This window comes from Podarcis tiliguerta, assembly GCF_965153285.1.
Source record: "Podarcis tiliguerta genome assembly, chromosome: 5".
Lineage (NCBI taxonomy): Eukaryota > Metazoa > Chordata > Lepidosauria > Squamata > Lacertidae > Podarcis > Podarcis tiliguerta.
The window spans coordinates 50,571,814-50,595,122 of NC_139538.1; the positions used below are offsets into that span (position 1 = coordinate 50,571,814).

General features: G+C 42.2%; 1 protein-coding gene across 5 annotated transcripts in view; it reads right to left on the reverse strand.

The window, feature by feature from the left end:
* The window catches only part of SHTN1 (shootin 1), a 68,860-nt gene that overhangs the window by 25,290 nt on the left and 20,261 nt on the right, over positions 1-23,309 (reverse strand). For all 5 annotated transcript variants that reach the window (XR_014511522.1, XM_083441150.1, XM_083441153.1 and 2 more), the window contains exons 4-11: positions 22,192-22,286; positions 15,742-15,910; positions 14,680-14,777; positions 13,379-13,460; positions 11,792-11,886; positions 7,173-7,319; positions 3,620-3,773; positions 586-700 (exon numbers count right to left, since the gene is read on the reverse strand). Coding sequence is in view for 4 of the 5 variants with exons in the window: in XM_083441150.1 (XP_083297276.1) it covers positions 586-700; positions 3,620-3,773; positions 7,173-7,319; positions 11,792-11,886; positions 13,379-13,460; positions 14,680-14,777; positions 15,742-15,910; positions 22,192-22,286 (955 nt within the window). In the remaining variant the exon portion in view is untranslated. The remainder of the gene's footprint in view (positions 1-585; positions 701-3,619; positions 3,774-7,172; positions 7,320-11,791; positions 11,887-13,378; positions 13,461-14,679; positions 14,778-15,741; positions 15,911-22,191; positions 22,287-23,309) is intronic.

Below are 23,309 nucleotides of genomic sequence, written 5' to 3' on the forward strand. Positions count from 1 at the left end.
GTCAGACTGGCGCAGCGCCGGAAATCGCGTCTGTGCATGTCTGCGATGCCAGAAATCACTTCTGCGCATGCCCAGATGCCAAAAATCATGCCTTTGAAGAAGCGATTTTTGGCATCTGCGCATACACAAAAGCGATTTCTGAAGCCGTGGAAGAGACTTGTGCCGGGTTACCGCAGTGCGCCAGGACTCGCTGAGTGGGTGGCTCGGTTCTGGGGTGGCTTGTGGGCTGGTTAAACAGCTTCCATGGGCTGCTTCCGGCCCATGAGCTACACGTTGCCGACTCCTGTCCTAATATCATATACTTCTGACCAGCAGCAGTGGGCAGAGAGGATCACAGCAATGCAGAAGGGAAAGGGAGAGGAAAGAGGTGGTGAGGAGCATGGCACTGTGAGGGCACAGCTGTGGAGACAATCCAGTTCCCCCACCACTCACCTGCACAGCTCTGACCTCCCTGCCACCTGAGTAAGTGGTTGCAATGTCACTATCAGGAGGCCAGGGCTGTAATGCAGCCCCTTCATCCTGGCCACTCATGCTTCTGTCTAAGCAAACAGTGTAAAGAATCAGTAAGTATATAATTTTACTTACCTTATTGGATTTGGAGGTGGAGGAGGTGGAGGAGGAAGAGGAGGAGGAGGAGGAGGTGGTGGTGGTGGTGGTATAACATTTTCTGATTGGTGTATTCTTTTTTGAAGCTCTTCCACTGCACAGAGACAGAATCAAGTCCTCAGCTAAAATGCTCCTCTACCCGTGTGTGTATTTAAATGATGCAAGCAGGGGGTTGGCAAAATAAAAAGCAAATCCTTTAAAATGCAAAAGGATTAACAGCCCAATGGACTATGTGAAACCCCGGATACAGCTTGTCAGAATCAATTAGGTACTGAGAGTCAGTAAGTTAGTACCCTATACAGAAATAATTTCACATTGTAAAAAAAAACAAGAACAAAAATCAAAACCTGAGAAACCTGCATTTTGGAGATTTTATTAAAATAACTAGGATGAAGATATCACTGCCTCTCTCTTCTATCACTGTCTGTTTTCTTATATTAGTATTTTTGTAAGGAGGAAATGTCATCACACTGCCATTCGTGCGGTTGTCAACAGGCGACCATGCAAACTATATATAGCATGATAGCAAGTGGACCGATAGCAAGAAAAGCAAGCAGGCGACTCGACTGAGCAGGATGGCAGAGCAAGTCGATGAGTGAGCAGGCAGCCAGGTGGCCCAGGCAAGTCTTCCCACATTCCCTGTTTTACCACTGCCACCTGCAGCCAAGTGGCTGGGTCCAGGCAGGCTTTCACACGCTGCCTGTCCTTGTCACACACACACACACACCACAGTTCACCCCAAACTGCCCCCTCACAGCTTGTCCCCAAATCTAAGAGCCCACTGCCATTTGCACTGGAGAGGGGAATGAGGAGGACAAAGTCTTTCCCTTCTTTGCCCTGCACTGCCACCCACTTCCTCCTGTAGGTGGGCTTAGCGAGCAACACAAGCAGGGACAGCAGTTCCTAGTGCTATCCTAATGAGGAAGCAAGAATCTTTTTATTCAAGTATGAGAGGAAATGTAATGGCTGTCGCCGTCATGTGCCAGACTTTTGCTCCTAAAAGTAAAGAAGCTGTCTGCTTAGTTTTCGGGGAGAAAACACCTCTCTGACCATAGCACTCCCTAAATATATAGTCTATGGTTTCCTTTTTGCATGTTCAATGTTTATGGAGTGTTGGAGTAACAATTAGGAGGGATGAAAAGATCTAGATCCAGGCCCTTTGCAAATAAAGGATCACTGAAGTCAAATGAAACTGTATGGATTCCATAGAAGCATCATTTCTCTCTTTTTTCTGAGTTCATGGGTCCAACTTAATAGTGTCCTTTTCAGCTGGTCTCTGTTGCTAAACTTGGAAGATAAATCTAGGACACACAATTGCATGCTGGGAAAAGCAACCAGCTTTGGCTCTTAAAACTAAATGTTTTTGTACTGATAACTGGTTTTCTTTACTCGCATTTCATAATACGTAGCTCTGGTGGGCATGCTACCACTTTGAAATCCCTGAAGAATCATTAGTGGCTTCTTCCTTCTCACTTTTTGATATAGTAAACAACCATTATTTTTATCGTTCAGATAATAGCTGAATGTGGCAGCCATTAAAGGACGCCATCAAGTTGAAATGTAGTCAATACATATACTCAGGTAATTTATTTCGTGTCCTATAGTGGTCCCTGAGTGGGTTCCCTTGGTAATTTCCATAGGTTTTCTAGTCACTTTACAAGGCTGTGATTAATTTAACACACAACACTGTAAAACAGTTTTAGGACCTTGCACAAAGGCATTAGTATGTTTTTCTTTTGACATTTTCCATCCACGTAATCCAGCTGCTTTAGGATAGTTAAACAGTACTTCCCCTGCTGGTAACTGTATTTTGAATTTATTAAGAAATGGCAATCTTAGATAAAGAGTAGTAAATTACAGTTTTTAGCATTTAATAGGTACGATGCTGTAAGCTGGTCAGGCACCATCCTGGCAAATAAGTCTTTGGTAACAACTAAATTACAGTAGTTTATCCATACTGTATGCATTCTAAGTGGTTTTGTCAGTGCTCCTGATGTCTTGCTTTAGCCTATAAACTGGACAAATAATAGCCAGCAAGTCAGACAGTTTCTACAGTCAGATAGTGAGGGGTAAATGTTTTGCCTGATGTGCAGGGAATTAGCCACACAGCTCCCATGGATTTTAGCCATTAACACCCATGGGAGTTGCAAAGCTAATTCCTTCTGCATAGCCTTTGACACAGCATTTACTTTTTAAAATGTCAGTCGCACAAGGGCACATAACGTGTTGTTGCTTCCCAACTCTCACTGCAAAGCGCTAAATCATTTCTTGGAATATACTAATAACTTCTGCAACTAGAATGTTGTGAGGATATTTTTTTTAATCTCTATGTGACTTTTGCATTTGGAAGAAAGAATACCAACTGAGTGAATACAAAAGGGTTAGACAAGGTGGTCGTGATGCAACTTGCGTCCTGCTGGTTTGAATGGAGAATAAGTGCACCTAGCTAAGGCTGCAATCCAAACTCACTCACCCCTGCCTGTGGAGCAACTACATCCACAAGCCAGTCATTCACGGTGGCCACAGAGACAGTGGTGGGAGGGCAACCAAGCACTGCACAAGCTCCAGGCTGATGCACTGACAGGGTGCAGATCAAGTCCAGTGTGGCCACAAGGACTGGAGGACTGGATCAAGATCCAGTCAATCCTGGGCTGGCTCAGCTCCTCACTGCCCTTAGAACACCCTGTTTGGGGACTTTCCAATGGTGGGGATACCACCAACAGGCCTCTCTGCCCCTCAGCCAGGTGAAATGAGCAGTGGGATGCTTCCACTCAATCCAAAACACACACAGAGAGACAGCCTGGTGTATGGGGCAGTTGGATTGCTTTCTTTTGTAAACATACATTACAAAACATTATGAAGTTCTAGTCACGAATAAACCCTGAAAATTCCGAGCACTGATTATCAGGAAACAACATGGTTATGTCTTAACTGGAGTTCACATTTAATTCTATCTGTTTTACAGCCATCATACTAAGATTGAATATGGTATCAAATTTATTCAATATTTTACCTGAAAGCTTTAGGTTTTTAACTTTTTCTTCAGCAATCTGGTATTTTTCCTCTAATTCCTTTTTATCTTCTTCTAAAAGTTCTAGCTGCTGTTTAAGGGATTTGATTTCCTTATTCAAGACTTCGTTAGCTAATTGTTCCTCCAGTTCTTCAACCTGTTATGGACAAATATAAAATTGCAATGAAAATCAACATTTTGTTTTGTCCCACCCACCAACTTAACAAAGAAGCACACCCAACCAAGTCAAGCTAATGATTCCCCAGAACACAAAAAATTATCTGGCAGTAGAAAAACTGGGATCCTGACAATATTCAACAGGAATACAGCCGAACCTTGGAACCCAAATGCCTTGGTATTCAGACGTTTTGGCTCCTGAACGCCACAAACCTGGAAGTGAATGTTCCGTTTTGCTAACGTTCTTTGGAACATGCACGTCTGACGAGGCTTCCGATTGGCTGCAGGAGCTTCCTGCAGCCAATCAGAAGCTGTGCTTTGCTTTCTGAATGTTCTGGAAGTTGAACAGACTTCTGGAACAGATTCCATTCGACTTCTGAGGTACCACCATACTCTAAATGTTGTTATTCAAACCCAGTGCTTAATAGTTCAAGGTTTAAAAAACATGCTCGAAATGAGGAAGCATTTGTAGCATTTATGGAGGTATTGGGTTGTTTGTTTGTTTGTTTGTTTTTAAAAATCTGTTCTACTCCAGAATTTCCAAGTTTTATAATGCAATTTTATAATGCAATCCTCAGAGTGGTTAGGGGAGAGTGGGATCCATGACTGCATCCTAAGTCTTCCGAGGGCAGATCAACAGAGGAAGAGAACTGACATTCTTTTCTTCCATTTCACACCAGCTCCAGGCTTAGAGTAATCATTAATCATGGAGTAGACACATGGAACTCAATAGACTTAAGCAGGTACCCCCAAACTCAGCCCTCCAGATGTTTTGGAACTACAACTCCCATCATCCCTAGTCCCAAAACATCTGGAGGGCTGAGTTTGGGGATGCCTGGACTTGAGAAACTCAAGTTCATTGATTTTAGCAGGTCTGCTCTTAGTATGACTTAGTTGGATATTACTCTGTTTTGAAGCTACAGTCTGAACTATTGTATACTCCACTCCACTCTAACTACTACTGAAAACCATGGACTACACATTTCACAAGCCAGATTTTATACCTGCAGCATGGTTAATTTCCTGAGATGCCTGACAGTTGCTTAAAATCAGAAAATCCATTCATCTAGCCCAATGTTGGCACAAGCAGTTAATCAAAATATATGAAGAACAGGACAAAAATCTCCCCCTTGGAGAGCCATGAAGATCTCATAATTTGGTTTGTATTCAACTAGAATGTTGTTTTGTCAATTATTATTTTACAAAACACTTCAATTCTGGAGTGCCTAAATGTTTTAAAGAGGATTTAAAAGAGGGGAGAGTACACCTTCTTACATGTTTTTTTTATCTCAAGCAATAAAACACTAATGTAAGTTATTAAACGGTTGCCTTTGTTAAATGTTATTATTTGAACACTCTTTCTTTAACCCCTGCTGTTTGCAATGGGTGAATTATAGAATAGTCAAGTTGAAGGGCTGAGACACAGTAAAATAAAGACCTCTCTACCCCTGTACACAATTTGAACAAATTTGGAAAACAATCCTTTCCCAGAATCTGGGAATTACTCCCAATGTATAAATACACAAACATGTGTGCATTATGCTTTTGAAGCAATCGCTGCTTTCTTTTTACTATTCCTAAAAATTGGGGGAAATAACATGGCTTCAATTTTAACTATTGTCCAAACAACTTAGTAATTGCTTCCAGTACTGTAGATTGCTAAAATCTCCACCAAATTCAAACCAATAGAAATGCAAATAATTCATCTCCAGAATATTCCAAATACTTCCGGTGCCATTTGTTCATGTGTGTATCACCTACTTTGCATATGTAGCTTGTTAGCCTGCTTTCTTTCTTCAGGACTTAAAAGACAAGGGAACACACTTCCTGTTTATTTGAAGAGATACCCAGAAGCTCCCTCCTCCTTTTAAAGGCCAGAGTGTGGTGTCTCAGTGGCCTGCTTTACTTGTTATGCTCAGCCAATCTCTGCCTTAGACAACTGTCTGAGCATGTGGGGCTTCTGGAGAAGAGCTCATGGCCCAGTTCGTTTTACTACTGCACTGTGCCAACCTGTATCAAAATTTGTTCTTACTTACAACACCTGATTCGTCTGGAGAGAGCTTAACTATGACTCTGGATTTGGAGTACATACTAAGGAAAATATTTGACTTATGGTCCGTCCATACTTGTCCCATGATTTCAAGTCATAGGTCCAATACATTCCTCTTTTTAGCAGCCACTTTCCTTGGGAGAACCCGCTGTTTACTGCTAAATCGGAACAAATGTCAGCTGAGCTTTTTGTGGATTGTTCTGAATCAGCAGGAAAAAATGGATTTCCCTGGGGAAAGCAATGGGACAAATAAAAGCACTTGGACCCATGACTTGAAATTACAGTACAAGTGGTAGTGTGGATGGGTCCTTAGTTTGCGGCAGCAGCAGCAGCAAAAAAAAGGGGGGGACCAGGGAGTTTACAAAACAATTACAAGCTCCTCTCTGGAGACCCAGGCATTCTCATTAAGCCAAAGAATTGTAGATTTGGAAGGGACCCAAATGTCATCTAGTCCAACCCCCTGCATCACAGGAATCACAGTCCTGATCTTCCGGCCCCAGAACGGCTGGCTATGTTGCCCCTCTGGCTTAGCCCCTTCAGCACCCACTTTGGGAGGATGGTCAGAACCTCCCTCCAATTATTTGTGATGCTGTTACACTGTCAAAGCTTCATTGTGCAGTCCAGAATCTCACTAACAATGTCTTGGTGCAGAAGGGGATGGATATTTCACACTGGTTTAGACAACTTTTTAGTTGGACGACCACTTTTAGTGTTTCATATTTGTAATCTCTTATTGGCTTTTTAATGCATTTGAAATTTTATTATTGTAAATTGCTTCAGGACCCCTCTGGATGTGTGAAGTGGTATGTCAATGGGATAACCTAAACTAAATTAAACCAACTTGATAACTTACAATCAGAAGTGGCTAGCAAGGCGGGTCAGTGCCACTACCCTAGCTTTCTGGCGGGTGGGTAACTGTTGCTTACTGGGAGGAAGAAACTGGGGAAAGGGAACCATGGTGCAAACACACTAGCAGGGGTGCTGGATTGCCTTAGTTCAGGCATCCCCAAACTCGGCCCTCCAGATGATTTGGGACTACAGTTCCCATCATCCCTGACCACTGGTCCTGTTAGCTAGGGATAATGGGAGTTGTAGTCCCAAAACATCTCGAGGGCTGAGTTTGGGGATGCCTGGCTTAGTTGGTGTGTTTGCACTGCACTGACCTCCCCACTGCCTCACCTCTCCCCTTCTCCCTCCCATTAAGCAACAGTGGCCCAAAGCTCCTTCCCACTCAGTGAGCTACTTCTGCTTACTATATATTCTTCAGTTTGGGAAGACAGGTGTCAGAAACAAAGCCACACCAGTGTCTCTGAAAAGTACAGTACTTACCTTTTGCTGGTGTTGCAGCCTCTCTTCCTCCAGTAATTGATTCAGCTTGGCATTTTCATCCAGAGCTTTCAAAAGCTGTTCGTCGGGGCCAGCATTTTGCAGGAGAAGCTGACTTTGCCGCTTCAGTGTTTTTTGTTCAATAAACATCTACCAAACATGACCAAATTGCAAATTAGATCATTTGCCCAGCATTTATTCAAACCTGGGTATATGGGAAATTGGTTATCTAGCATCCAGATGGAGCAAGCATCAGGAAAATCTACAAGCACACACCAGAATCTTGTCACCTCCTCTATCTAGGAAACGTTCAGGATCTCAGCAGGTCAATGCTAAGAGCAAATGACTGGACTGTACCCTAAAGTCTGCCTAGTCTTCTATTAGATTCGCTCCAAAGGAAAAAGGCATTATTTTACAATGGTGGAAAAGCTGGAAAAGAAGCTTCCTATTCCTCTTAGGAATCTTTATGGAACTGTCTAATTTCAGATCTGGCGGCGGCTGGCTTGGAATGGCGACGGGCAGAAGGGTGGTAGAAGCCGCCCCCCACCTCCATCCCTGGCTGCCTCCCGAAGCAGCAGCAACTGCGGCAGCCTCCCCTTCCCGCGGCGAGGTGGTGCGCAGCTTTGGCTGGGGCTCGCCCGCCCTGCCACCATGGGGACCGCCGGATTCCCGGAGGGAGGGAGCCGGGAGGGAGGGAGTTCCACCCACCAAACACCTCACCTCAGGCTGCTGCTGCGACGGCAGAGGCAGCGGAGTGATGCGCACTCTGCCCCTGGCAGCACTTGGCGGGCGGCCAAACACTATAATTTAACAGCAAAAGTTGGGGGGTCGTCTTATAAACCCAGTCGCCTAATACACCAGAATCTACGGTAGTTGGGGCATGTGCTGTACTGAAATATTATTTCAAATTAATCTTTTACATTTAAAAGATGGTGTCTCTCTATTTGAGCACTCATAACAAAATCCTTAACAATTTCCTTTTGTTCCTTATGCTGAAGTTGCTTTCCTACTTCATTAAGACTCCTTCTTAATGAACAACAGATGTTAAGACTAAGCCTGGTATGAGAAGGTGAGGGATTTTTAAAAAAAATCTATATGAAAGACAATATTGCCTATTTGTGCACAAGGTAGGCTCTTCTGTTTATGGAAAGAAAAAGTAAAGTAATTATTTAAAAATGACTAAGAAATTCATTTGTAGTGCAGCAAAAGCAGAAATGTGTTTTAGGATTGCTGTATTAGAAACAGAATGCCACATTATTTCTTGTCCAAATTCCATGCTGTTTGTTTACCAGCACAGTAAATAACCACAGCATGGTGGCTGATAGATTCTTACTATCCCTTATATGACTTATTAACACGTCATTAAACAAAAACGGAAACAAAATCAGATATCTGGACAGTTGCTCGTTTTTATAAATAGTCCATGCACCACTTGATCTGACTATATTTCCAAATCTACTGAAATATGACCAGGGCTCTCTGCTCTTAACTTGGTCAATCACCTGTTTGCAAATGAGGTAAAATATGACCGAGTGGTAGATTTTGGCATTTATTGGCTTACGCCCTTCAACCTAACAGGTGTTTCAACACTGTCATGATGGATAGTGCTGATCACAGTTCCATAGACAAGGACCTACACTGCAACGAGTTCATGTGGAAAATGTAGTGAAAGAAATAAACACAGAAAGAACAGTGTTGTATGCCAGGTCACCAGGTCATGTGACCAAGCTGAACGGGCTTAGGATGCAGCCTAAGTTCCTCTTTTCTGGTCCCGCCCCCAAGAACACCCCTTTTTTGGAACTTACAATGGCTTCAAGTCAGGCAGCTGTGGCTTACCTGGCTAAGCCAGAATGAGCAAGTTACACCGATGTATTTTCGGCTGAGTCACAACTGGGGACTTAATGACAGCTGAGATTAAAATCAGCTGATTGAGCAGGAGATCAACTGTACTCTAAGCTTCTCAACCCAGCAGATCTTGCCATATGATTGGCCCCATAGTATGACAAATATTAGATTCCTTTACAATGGAATTCCTTGGCACTCTCCCTCCAATAAGCTGAATCTTCCATTATACTCTGCAGGTGACAGGTTTCAGATTCTAAGGCTAATGTATTTGTCCCCTGACCTCACCCAATTCCTGTATATGACAACTGAAGCTATGGGGTGTTACATTAATTATAGTCACATAGCAAGCCCCTTGCTCCCACCCTTTGCGAACTAGGCTATACATAAGAATCTTTTCATAAGTGCAGGTTTTTCAATCCATTTAGAGACACGTCACATATTAATGGAAGAGTTATTACAAAATAACCCAAAGGCCATTAATGCATCTAAATGAGAGTTATTGTGGAGCTCGTCACTAAAAAAGCCCATTGATATCTCTGAATCAATAGCATGCAATCTCATGAGAGGAGCAACATTCTTATACAAGGAGGTCATGGCTGTCGGAAATTATAAGCGTTTTCCTCTACTGTTGAGGGGGGTGGAGGAAGCAGATAACAGCATTTGACCTTTTGTATGCAAATGTTCAATACTGGATTTTAAATACAATGTCTGCCAAGTGTTGCACAATGACAAGGGCATCCTAAGTAACCAAGATAAGTAAAGGCATTGCACTTTAAAAATAACTGTATTATGCACATATTAAATTGTGTATGGAACCTTTATTACTTACACATAGGCAGTCAAATTGAGCAAAATGATAGGCAGGTCAATGGAACTTTCCTAGCTCCCAACCCACATACACCCTCAGTGTCAGGCTGCACCAGATATCAAGGGCAGAGGAGAAGGGGGTGCAGGAGGGGTGGTCTGCCCCAGGTGTCATCATTGAGGGGGGTGACAAAATGCCAGGTGGCAATCACCACGGAGCCTGCAGCACGCTTAAGCCACGCATCTCTCCTGGGAGTGATGCGGTGGCGTGGGCGCCCGCAGGCTCCACACTGCCCCAAATGGTCCGCCTGCTGCCTCCCCCTCAGTTGTAGGGCGGCTGAGTGGGAGGAGGAAGGCAGACGCCTTGGAGGCCCCACGGGCAGCTGGCCCCGCCCCAGGCACCCGATCGGCTAGCTCCGCTGCTGCCAGATATCACCCACATATTCTCAAGAGCACCTCCATACCTTTATGGGATAATATCTGTGCTTTAAATCTAATCTGATAGTGTCATTCAATTCAACATTAGCAAGTGATTTTGCAACAGGTGTGGTAAGATGAGCACCTCTATCCCGACTTGAAGAAGTTCAACTTCATTTGAATGCGAGACTGGTGGGTTTCTAAAGTTAGCATTGCAATGGACAAGAGATACTTTTTATGAAAGAATTCGGTACATTTTGTAGCATCTGTTTGCCTGCATTAAATTTATAAGAGACAAGCTTTCAAATACTAGCAAGACGCTAACTTGAATGAAACAAAATGAAACAAAAATTTTCCTGAACTTGTTGTCTAACGCCAATTTCCCAAGGCAATGAAATGTGAAATCCAACATGTCATAAGCATATGGCTGTATTCTGAAGCCCTGAGCTATTTCTTGCACATGATGATTACATTTCACCAAAATCTATTTTGTGATGCGGAAGTTCAGTGTTTCTGAAAATCAAGCTATGCCTACTGAACCAAGATACTCATGTTTTCAAAATGAAACCGTGGTGCTTTTGCAAGTTTTTCTTGTTTAAAACAAGTAGCTGATCTTTCCTCTATTTCTTTGCATTGCTCGTTTAAGAACCTCCCCGGGGTTTTTTCCAACCCCACATGCAGAATCAAACCTGAGACCTGCTGCATGTAAGCCATGTGCTCTACCACAGAGTTATGGCCCCTCCCTGAAGCAAAAGCTGAGTGCATTTTACAGATTAGGACCCCAACCCACAACCCAGAGAGCATATAGTATATACCATATGAAGCCCCAGCTTTACAGATAAGCCACATTCAATGCTGATAGATAAGCCACATGGCAAACTTCATAACTGGCCTCCAATTTAACACAATAATTTGTTTCCTGCAAGCCCCTGTGCATACCTAAAAGCATGCACTACACAAAAGGACACCAAAGTGTCAGAGAAATATGGTCAAGGCCACAGATGCACTCTAGTCCGATTCTGGGACTAGACACTCTTAAAACGAGCATGATGAATGTACACACTTCTGCAGAGTGGAAAGAAGACAGTATTTATTTATAAATAAACAGAAGCCGCTATGGAGTAAATGGCCCTTTACTTCAGAAAACCTGTATCAAGCTAAAATATACAACTGGGTAGACATACCAAATACTAGAGTCTTATTACAGTTGTGGCATATATATGAACCTTGACAGATTGACTGGACACATACATACAAATGGTCTTAACTGATTTTAATGTTGTATTCTTACATTAAAAAAAATTATTCTGTAAAATATTGACCATTATTGCAAAGGACAAATAATAACAACAAACATTCCCCCAACTGATGACCATTGTGTCTTGGCTTTTGTTTACTTATGAATACATCCCTCCCCCACCTTATTCTAGACTGTTTGTGTGCTGCACATATTTAATGTCTGTGGCATATATAACCTTCATTCCTTACTTAGGTAATTTTTTAAAATCCATGTTTCAAAACCTGATTTGATCTGTAGATTCTGTTGGCTTACATACCTCCTGTGCAAAGGATTCTGCTCTCTGTCGCAGATCTTTCTCCAATTCAAAGTTTACTTGCAGCTCTTCATATTCTTCTACTGCCAGTACAGACACTATTTAAAGCACAAAAAAGACAAAACAAATCCAAACACACCACAACACATAACAACACACAAAGATGAACAACAAATTAGGAAGCAAAATAAAAGTGACCATCAGCTGCAAGCCATTGCAATTCACATACAAAGCGCATCAAATATATAAACTTCAAAATGACATGTTGTATCATGCCATGAAACAAGATTACACAAGATTTATGGTTGCATGCCACCATAAAAGCTTTAGCTGCAATACTGCATTAGTGGATAAATAATCCCAGAACTGTGGTGCAGTGGGGTGGAAGACTGGCTTCTGTGCAAATAGCTTCGCTGGGGGGAAGGAAACATGTATTGCGTTTTTCCCAGAACAAAGATTTGTTGTTGTTATTTATTAGAAGTATTTATAATCTGCCTTTCACCGAAGCCAGATATACACAATCTAAGCCCAATCTAAACAAAATCTAAAACAGCATTGTGGGCTGGCCTCGCTCACCTGATTGGTAGCATCACTGCTGCTTATTGGAAGGTAGATGGGGAGGGGCAAAAAGGCAGTGAGAGAATAAGGAGAGGGTGTCCTAACCAGTTCCAGCTTTGACCCACTGCAGGTCATTAGGACTGAGTTTTGCAACTAGGCCTGATTCTTGGTTTGCAATATTCTGGCAGTGCAGATCAGGTACAAAATTCTGGCGGTGCCCAGCAAATCTCTTTTAAATCTTCCTCACTGTCGCAGCTTTCCTTATGAAATGCAAGTTGAAAATTGGTTGCCTCTTGGCAGTTTCTAATTCATATTGCAAAGGGCCTTTTCATGGTGCTTTGACTGTTTTGGCTCTGGCGAGGGAGTGCTTCCAGGCACACAGTGGATTTACTGAGTATATAGATTTTGAAATTCTATGCCATTATTCTGAAAACTGACTCTTAGAGCTGAAGTATGCTGCAAAATCAGGGCTTGTGAGCAGTCATTAAGAGATTTTGAAGAGTTGATTGTTACTACTTTCAAGTCCCGGTTGAGCTGTGTGGGCAGAACAATACGAAAGAGCCAGCACAATATCTGTGCACATTCTGGGTAATTTTAGCCAGCAGGCTTGGCCCCAATTTCATGAACCAGTGTTTTGCAATCAACTTGTGGGGCTTGGAGCTATGTATTGATAATGTTTAGTAATGGAGAAACCTGTTCTATAGGTAAGAACGTAAGAAGAGTCTGTTGGATCAGCCTTGCTCCCCTGATTCTGGCTTTTATTTTATTTACTTACAATAATTTATAAACTAATTACTTTTTAAAAAAATCCTAAGTAGTGTACATAAAAAGAATATACAACAATTATAAATAATATTCAAATAAAACCAAGAAGATTTTTTAAAAAGAGTACACAAAACTAGATGATATGTTTTCTGACTTGGGCCTTGCTGCATCTATATAGGAGAAGAACTGCAGTAACAAGGCTCTCCAAATGGCAGTGCTGAGAAAGCAAACTGGAGGAGAAGATGACTATGAAGCAAACGTACGTACTTCGGTTACATTTTTCAAACACTTTCTGCTGCTTCTGAACTTCGGCTGTCAAGACTGCATTTTCTTCTTTGACTTTATTTGCCTGCATAGTAGGGGGAGACATAGAATCATAGAACTAAAATGTTGAGAGGCACCACAGGGGTCATCTAACTCAACCCCCTACATTACAGGAAATCTTTTGCCTAACGTGGAGCTTGAACCCACAACCCTGAGATTAAGAGTCTCATGCTCTACTGACTGAGCATGAAACATAACAGAGATCATCAGGAAAACAAAAACACTCAATGATTTACATGGTATGAGACTTGGCTGTAACTCAACCAATATGCTAACACTGGTATCTCATTTAGGTATTGGCCTGTACAGAGTTCTTCCATGTTCTTATCTGCTCTTGCTGATGTGCCTGTAAGAAGTTTTTGCTCATAATTTTTCTAGCTAACCGAGAAATCTTAAGTTACTCTGACACACGCCTTGGTTTCAAAGGAATTTACTTTTTAATATGTTTGCTCAGCATACCAACCAAAGCTGCACAGAAACAGCTGGAATACCTTAAAATGCTTTACTGAATAATAACCGAGAGCTGAGAAGTAGCAATAAGTACTTCATACACAGCAAGGAGATTTTAAAGCCCTTGTATACAAGGATGTACAATCTTAGCTAGCAAGATCGCTTGTGGGAGATGGAGGGGGCTGGAGGCTAATAGACACACAACTAAGTCTCTCTCTGGCTGCAGATTTGTACAGGGTAATACAATAGCATCAAACAGCAATGAGGGGGTTGCTGATCTCCACTTTGGTGAAGTTAAGAGTGCTTCTGAGTCATACTTTCTGCCTTCATCTCCTCTCACAGATTTTGGAGGCCAGCTGATGGTTGTGATACAAAGCTCCAAAATCCTGACACTGGACCTGACAAAAAGCTGGTTGGGAGAGGTTAACCCTCCCAAACTACCATAAAAGCCCCAGTGTTCAGCGCTCGTATGGGACTGCAGTGGAGTCTGGTTAGTTTGTAATATCAGGGGCAATCCACCTGAGTGCACAAACACTCAGATGCTGATACAAATTATTATTTACCACATTCCTTTTTCTAGGATCCAACAGATAATGATTCATCGAAAGGAAAATAGATATTTGATAGCGGAAGCAGACAACGGAAAGTCTCCCACCCTTAAAACAATCCTGATGAACCTGTGGGATTAGGTATTATCCAATTAACTTCACAGTGGACAGTCATAAACCAAAAACTAGGCACAAAAAGTCAACGTCACATTCACCAACTCTCTGCTTTCCTGACACAATACTTACATCCACAATTTCTTCTGCTAATTTGCTCCTCAGGTTTTCCAGCTCAATGGCTAAGGCCTTCTTTTCCTCCTGAAGAGATATAATTTGATCCCGCAGATCTACATTTTCAAGAGCGGTGGTGGGAAGAGTTCGTTTTTCATTTGAGACAAAAACACACACAATAAGCACACAAAGACAGACACCGGCAGGAAAAGCTGAAGAATCGGTCATCAATAGGTTCTTAAATTATTAAGAAGGCAGGTGCCTTACATGCAGATACCATTACAAGTTTGCCTTGTCTGGTCCTTTGTCTTAGTTTGATTTTCATTGCAGAGACATCATAGCCTGAAAAGCCAGAAATTCAGAGGCTGTAATGCTTCTGAATACCAGTTGCTGGGAACCACAGGAGGGGAGAGTGCTGTTGAGCCCGGATCCTGCTTGCAGGGTTCCCACAGGCTTCTGGCTGGCCTCTGAGAGAAGAGGATGCTAAACTAATTGGCCATTGGCCTGATGCAGCAGGCTCGCAACTGTTTTGAGTTCAGTTCTGCAGTGCACAATGCATCTCTCAGCCTGCCTTAGAGACCAGGCATCCCTTAGATAAAGTGATAAAGCCCATGCTTTCAAGGCAAAAGGTCATAGGTTCAATCCCTGGCGTGTTCAGGTATAGCTGCAAAAGATTCCTGTCTGAAAACTCAAAAAGCTGCTGCCAGAGTATTATTATATATTATTATACAGTCCTTCATCTGACGATCACAGGGTGGTTTACAGTATAAAAACACAAAATACTTGAAAATAATAATAATAATAATAATAATAATAATAATAATAATAATAATAAATGGATCACTGGCTGACTCAGTAAAAGCCAGCTTTGGACCCAGTCCAAAATAAGAGCCCATGAATGATGAAAATTTCATCTCTGTCTGGGCCCTATTGGTTGGTTTCAAATCCTACTGGAAGCCCATTAGCTGCATCTAAAATCTCTTATACAACTTGACAAACATTTACTCATTACAGTACAACTCAACTTGATTCATGCTCGCTTTTTGAAAAGGCACCCCGCCCTAATTCAGAAGCACCCACCTTTTATCATCTGCTGACAAAGCACTGAGTCACATGCCCCTGGACTACCTTCCGTATCTGTGGACGACTCTTCATCATCAATGTTTATTTCTTCAGTGATTATATCCGGCCCCAGTTTTGCCATGTACAACATGCTGATTCTTTTCAGAGTCTTGTTTTCTTTGTTCAGCTACAAAATTCCAAGCACATACACTGTTGCTTAAAACAAAAAAGCCCTTTCTCTTTCCTTTCTTAAGTGAAACAGAACATGTCAGCCATTCCAAGGCCACCAAGCATAAATGATACGAATCTGAAACACTCGCTGAGATGGGACTGTGTCAAGCAAGCGTTTCAGAAAGAAAGAAAAAAACAGCTTCTGGTGGCTGGAGTAGAGTGGGATGTTCAGACTTCAGAAGCAGAGCAATGGGTTGTATCCAGCAGTTCCCTTTGTCCAACAGAAAGAGTTACTCCAGAGGAAGTGAACCTCTAGGTCAGGGCTGGGGAACCTGGTGCCCACCAGATGTTGCTGCACTCCAACTCCCATCAATCCCACCTACCGTGGCCATGGTCAGGAATTTGTAGTTCAGCAATGTGTGGAGGGCCAAAGGTTGCCCAGCCCTGCTCTAGATGCTACCTAGCTTTTCTTAAATTCTGGAGTGGGCCATTTTGGGGAATGGACAATGTCCTCCACCCAGCAGGTAAGATCAGAGGGGCAGAGGCAGGCCACATGGAACACACCTCTACATTCATAATGCTGCTCTCCCCACCTCACAGCACCAGAGGCAACTGCCCCATCATATCTAATGGTAGGGCTGCCCTGCCTCTGCATTGTTTTTAAGTGTGGTTGTCTAGTAAGCATCTTGATTCAAGATTAAATGGCTTACCTGACTTAAACCACAGAAAGCTGCACTGATTCTCTGAATTTCAAAGAAAAGTTTTGCAGAAATGGAGGTGGGGTGGGGGTTAGGAGAAAAAGAAAGGTTTTCATATAGAGTCTGAAAAATCAATTTTGAAAGGAGGTCAGCAGAACAAGAGAGAGAACAGAAAGACTATGCTAGACAATCACTATGCTTATTTTAGCACTCTCCATTCCTTTCATTTCTACTGTTTTTGCCCCTGAATGTACATTTTCATTAACAGAAGGAAAGTGTTCACAGCAGCCATGATTATTCCAGATCAGCAATGGAAGAGGTTTTATAAATATGGAGTCAAGTTCCAATGTCTAATAAAACCAAAAGAGCAGAAATTGACAAGGTTATCCTACTCATTTGCACATTGGGAGCCCTTATAATATGCCAAGCTCTTGTCATATTCTGAAATATGCACTGCACTAAAACACTACATACTAGCATGGCCAAGCCTTACAAATGAGGACATTGTTCACTTAGGGCAACCCTGAAAACACCTGCTAAAATCATAGCAGGCAGTCTCCATGATCTATGCAAGATAGAGACAAGTATCATAATCCTGCAACTTGGTGTGGAGGGGGCTCAGTGGCTTGCATAGCTCCCCCCCCCCATAAATTATTCTGTATTACAAGATGTATAAGAGGCTGCCATAGACCTAATAATGCAGAAAGCATGCATAATAAAAATCAGTGCAGGTGCAGAGAATAGGCTGATGGACAGGTCCCTCCCCATCCACTTCTGAAAAATCTGAAAAGTTTCAATGCATTCCTGAAGACATAGCAACTACCCTGCTCCGAGCTGTACCCCATGTGATACTGGAAACCCTTGAATTGTGAAATGTAGGCACAATTTCTGCCACACACATGGACAGTGTTATAGCAGCAAGCATGGCCTTGCCCCAATTGATTGGTAAACTCTCCCAAACTTGCATGATCTCTGTCTGTAGCAGGCAGGGGTTACATTAGTTTTGATTTCTTGGACAGGTCCTCACATAATAGTGATTGATTAGGGTGGGGGAGAGACTGGCAGCCTCCGGTTTCTTCAAACACAGTATATAGCTGGATCTGGTTTTGCAGCTAGGGCTGGGTGAATCAGTTTCATTCAGGTTGGAAGGTGATGGGGAGACAAGGGAAAGAGTGGCAGCAAAAAGAGAAAGGAGCTGCAGAAAGAGAGAAAAAGAGATGACAGAAAACAAAAATGTTGGTGATGACCTTTAAATCCCTAAACAGCCTCAGTCTTGTATACCTGAAGAAGCGCCTCCACCCCCCATCGTTAAGCCCAGACACTGAGGTCCAGCTCTGAGGGCCTTGTGGTGGTTCCCTTATTGTGAGTAGTGAAGTTACAGGGGCCTTCCCGGCAGAGGGCCTTCTCGGTTTGACATGTAATGTTTGATGTTTTATTGAGTTTTTATATTTTGCTGGAAACTGCCCAGAGTGGCTGGGGCAACCCAGTCACGTGGCATCATCATCATCATCATCATAGATGAGTGGCCTAGCCCACCTTTTGCTCAATCCCTACCCATGTTTCGCTCATTGCTGTATGTGGTCCCTTACTGCTGTCCCACAAGGGAATGCAGCCCTTGGCAGGGAAAAAAGCTTGCCTGTCTCTGTAGTATAGTGTAGAGGATATATAAAATAGATAGCTGAAGAAGTGCAATTATTGTTAGGATATTTTATGCAGCCGATGCTGCTAGTGTGATTAGTATAAGTCACATGAGATGTCTGAGAAGAGTGTGGGAATGGAAGACTGTCTTATCTCTTCCGTCTGAGCGTGTTATTGTAACTGTGGTTTCACTTTTGCAGTATGCAACAGTTGTTCTGCCAGAGCTTGGAGAACACAGACGTGATTATGGATTGTCTGTATAGAATGTAAATAAAATGTAGTTTAGATCTACGGATGTTTCTTTCTTCTTGCTGTATGATGCTACAAGACTTGTGTGCACTTTTCATATGAAAAGTGTCACAGAGAGGCACTCTGGAGATGAAGGGACATGCCATTCCAGAGACGTGCCTACCGGGAGACGCTCAGAGGAGCATTTTCCCAACAATTATATCCTCTATTCAAGCATAAGAAGAGTCCTTCTGGAACAGGCCAGTGCCCCATCTAATACTACATCCCGTTCTTAGGGGGCAACGAGTTGCCAATGCAAAGCCTGCAAACAGGACCTGAGTGCAACAGCACTCTTTACTGGTCTCTGACCGTAATAATAAATTATTACAACAGCACTTTTCCTCCTGCTGCTACAAGCAAATGGTATTCAGAAGCAAACTCCAGCGCTTTCCAAACTTTTCCTGTTGTTGACACACTTTTTATACACATATCATTTCGTGACACAGTAATTCAGTTTTACTAGCAAACCAGGGGTTAAGCCAACCTATTTCCAGCCCTGGGAGGAGTGAAGGAGTGTTAGTACAAAACACCTACACACTCCAGCCAACACAGAGTTTGGAAAGCTCTGGTCTAGAACATGGCCATCAGGGTCAGTAGCCACTGACAGCCTTATCCTTCATGGATTTGTCTAAATCTCTTTTAAGCCCATCAAAGCAAGGCAGCCAAGCAATGTAAAGCTATACAGGCAATCAACTAAAAGAAAATGAATCTATCTTACAAAGTTATGGACCACATGATCCATAACAGGTGGCATTCCCCATTCCTTGTGTTTGTTCTGTCTGTATGGTCAAAAAATGGAACCACCCCCATTGGGAGATGCACAAGGTCACAATGCAAGGACAGCTTGTAGATCTGACCATGGGAGATATCCAACTTTTATTTTGAATTATATCAAGAATCACCAAGGGGACACAAGGCACTTGTGCTTTCTCATAACCTCCCCTGTCCAACATTTATAATAGCAAAAAGTCATCCAGACTCCACTTGTCCTGCTGCTTTCCCCTCAGGAAGCTAGCTGTCTTTACTGCTGAAATGTCAATCTGGTTTTCTGCAGATTGACATTTGCTCTGATTCAGCACTAAAGAGCAGAGGAAAGCAGAGGACAAGCAGAAAACCACTTGGACCCATTCTTTCTAGGCACGGGGGAAATTGGAAGCATGAATGAGCCCTAAGACACAAGATCTTCTTTTCCTGGTAAGGGACGCCACATAGTAAGACCACTCTTGTCCTCAATCACAAATCCTCAACCTAGATGTTTGAAAGAGGGAGATCTTCCCAGTCACCCTGCACTGCTAGTTTCTCTAAGTGTGTTTCACTCCTAAAGATCTAGACAGAAAATGTGAGAAACCCTTCCAGGGTTGGTCGAAGAGTGAGTCAGCTTTGACATAGCAAACCAAAGAGGAAGGTGCTAGTCTCTTAGCTGTCAGAGTGTGTCACTCCATGCAAAGAATGGAAAGAAAGGATAGTTACAGTCATAAATTCATTTTCTTAGTTATATGTTGATTGGCTATATTATGAATACTAATGTAGTATCATTATGCAAACAATTAAGTTAATATATCCAGAAAGTACATTGCTAATGAATCTGAATTAAAAAAGATTTCCTACTGGTGGGATTTCTGCTACATCTGAAGAAGTACTTTGAAATTTTACGGGGGTGGGTGGGCTGCACAAATGCACACAGACTAGCCAGCATTGCTAATGAAATTTGGCTCAAAATTGCCACAATCCATTTTCTGATTATGAAGTGGCTCAGATGTGTTATTCACAACTGTGTGTGTGTGTGTGTGTGTGTGTGTGTGTATCCATGAAGAGATAAAAACATTCTGTAATAATAATAATGCACTTCTGATGAGATGGAATATAGAAAATTATATACTTGGTAAATTCATCAACCTAGATGCAATCAACAGAGCAGTACAGGTCACCTTTTGCTTGCTCCACGGTTTGCTTTCATAAACAATCACCTGAAATGTAATACTCTGGCTGACTTTTCCATTTGATTCACACACTGAAATGCTCATTATTCTTTCATGTCGCAGACACTCAGGACATTTCTAAACTTGTTTATCAGTTAACCCAGATGCATAAAATGGTATGTGGGAGGTAGTGGTGAAGGGAGGCAGAATAAAAAAGTAAACATTCAATGGATTATCCTTTTTTTGCTTTGTTTTTTTAAAAGCTTGAAAACCCAGTCAAGCAAATCTATCTTTAGCGGACTGCACATATTGAGCAAATAAAATACTAAGACACATATTGCATTGCTTGAAAGAAAGAAAGCAAAAAATCCTTTATTACGTCCAAAAGTAAACAGACAACTTCCCATCCTCTCCCCGCTTCCTGGCTCAAGCAAACAAATTCAGGGCTGTTTCATAAAGCTCTTTTTTATCAGAAATAACATAAAACTCAAGATTGTCACATATCATGACTGCATGCACGTATTTGGACCCTGACAACTCCCCTGCATATGTATATGCGACAAAACAGAAGCATCTATAATCATAATATGACTATTTTTCATTACGTTGCGGGCCACATTCTACATTGGAGTGCTTTCCATGTAGGAATTTTGTCATGCACTGAATCTGTCTGAGGGCACATCCTTCAGCACTGACAAGTATGGAACTGATTGCACATATATACTGGGGTGTCAGGTTGGGAGGGGCTGGGCACACCCTTCCTGGGTGCAAGACATACTGGCTGCATCCACACACCTGTTTATTCCATTTCCCTGACATTTCCCTAACTGTTAATTTCCATATTACAATTGAGCCTTCACACAATGTAAAAGCCACTACTGGAAAACTAATGGCACCTATTTAGTGCTTGATTCTGTGTTACTTGGTTCCAGGGGGGAAAACACAAATCATTTGCAGCCAGAAACCCAGAAAATTGAGGGAGTCAGGTGACATAATTTGGGGTGGTATATTGGCATACAGTTCTTTCCTGTTGGTCTCATGGGGGAATTGTGCAGGAACAGACACATACATGCGCAGAAAGGGTTGGGGAGTAGTGAGACAGAATGAAATTTAGCACAACATCCTGGTGTCTTGGTTAAAAAGCCACAGTTCCATAATGCTATAGGTACTGCAGTGTGAAAGGAAAACATATGTCTGAATGTGCTTGTCTGGAAATGGCTTCTTACACCTCTTTGGGCAATTGATGTACACTGTTAGGTTGTTTTCATAACTGCATCCTCTCCTAAGTACTATGCAAAAAATAATAATTTTTAACAGTATATTTTTAAAAGGAAGGGAAAGGAAAGGAAAGGAAATGGACAGAAGCAGTAGCACTTTAGTCAGGGGATCTAACACAATAACTTACACATTTGAATATGCCCACAATGCATATTAACTCAGATATTAAACCTCACTCTTCATGAGCCTCAGTGCCAAGAAGCAGTACACAGGATCTCAACACTAGAGAGCAATCCTTTGCGTATTTACTGGGGGGGGGGGGGTCAGGAATCATTCTGTTCCTAAGTAAGTGTGTAAAGGATTGTGGCTTCAGTCTCCTCTGCTGACCTTACAGCTTCTCGGGCCTTCCAAGTGGACTACAAAGGATCAGCATCATTGTTATGCGACCTAAGCTTACCAGCCAAGATGAATCATTGTTTCATAAACCCTCAGATTAGGTGTTCCACACAGAGGAAAAATAAAATATATATTCTTACCTTAGTAGCCAGAGCTTCTGCACTTTCACGGCATGTCTTCTCAATTTCAAGGTGGCTCTGTATGCAGCTCACTTCCTCAATGACCATGTGAGAAACTAAAGCATAAGGGGAAAATATTTGATTCACACAGTGTTTAATGAGTCAAGCCTTCCCTCACTCTAATTTTTATTTTACTCAGATCATTCATCCTATGATTATGAAAATCCAATTCAACTTCCACATCAACTACTTCTTTAAAGCTAACACTTTATCCATATTAAGCAAAACATATATATAAAAGGACCAGATGTTTATGAATGCTTTTAAAAAAGAACTAAACATTAAGGTCAAAAATAATACATAGTATTTCCAAAGTTTTGAATACAAGGAGAAACAGGATTCCCATCCTATGGCTGTTTGATCAGACTGGCTCGGAAGGAAGGCCCACTGTTTTAATGGGACTTATTACCAAAAGAGAGAGCACTGGATTGCAGTCTGAAATTCCTAACAGAACCTACTAAACATTAACTCTTCTTTCCCAGCGCTTCACCTCTCCCCAAAGTGCATCCTGCATTATTTCTAGTCCTTCTACTTTACCTCTACTTCTGCATGCTTGCCTTCATCCTCCCTGCCCAAAATCACCACCCCTTCAAAACTCATGCCTTCCATTCTTATAACAATCACATTTTCTTACTTACCTCTTCCCACTTCCTATAGCTTATATTACAGCAAACACAAAAATAATTTCAAACTAACTTTTATCATCCTAATTGTTGTTGTTATGATTACATTTATATCCCAACTTTCCTCCAAGCACTCAAAACTGGCACACATGGTTCTCCCCCACCCCAATTTTATCATCACAACCACCCTGCGAGGTCGATTAGGCGGAGAGACAGTGACGATGCCCAAGCTACATGGCCGAGTTGGGATTTGAACCCGTGTCTCCCGGGTCCCTGTCGAACCACTACACCGCAGTAGGAATTGGAAGGGCGGGAAAAACAATTATTTTCTATAAATAATAATAATAATAATTTATAATAATAATTTATTATTTATACCCTGCCCATCTGGCTGAGTTTCCCCAGCCACTCTGGGCGGCTCCCAATCAAGTGTTAAAAATCAAGTCGGTTTCACTT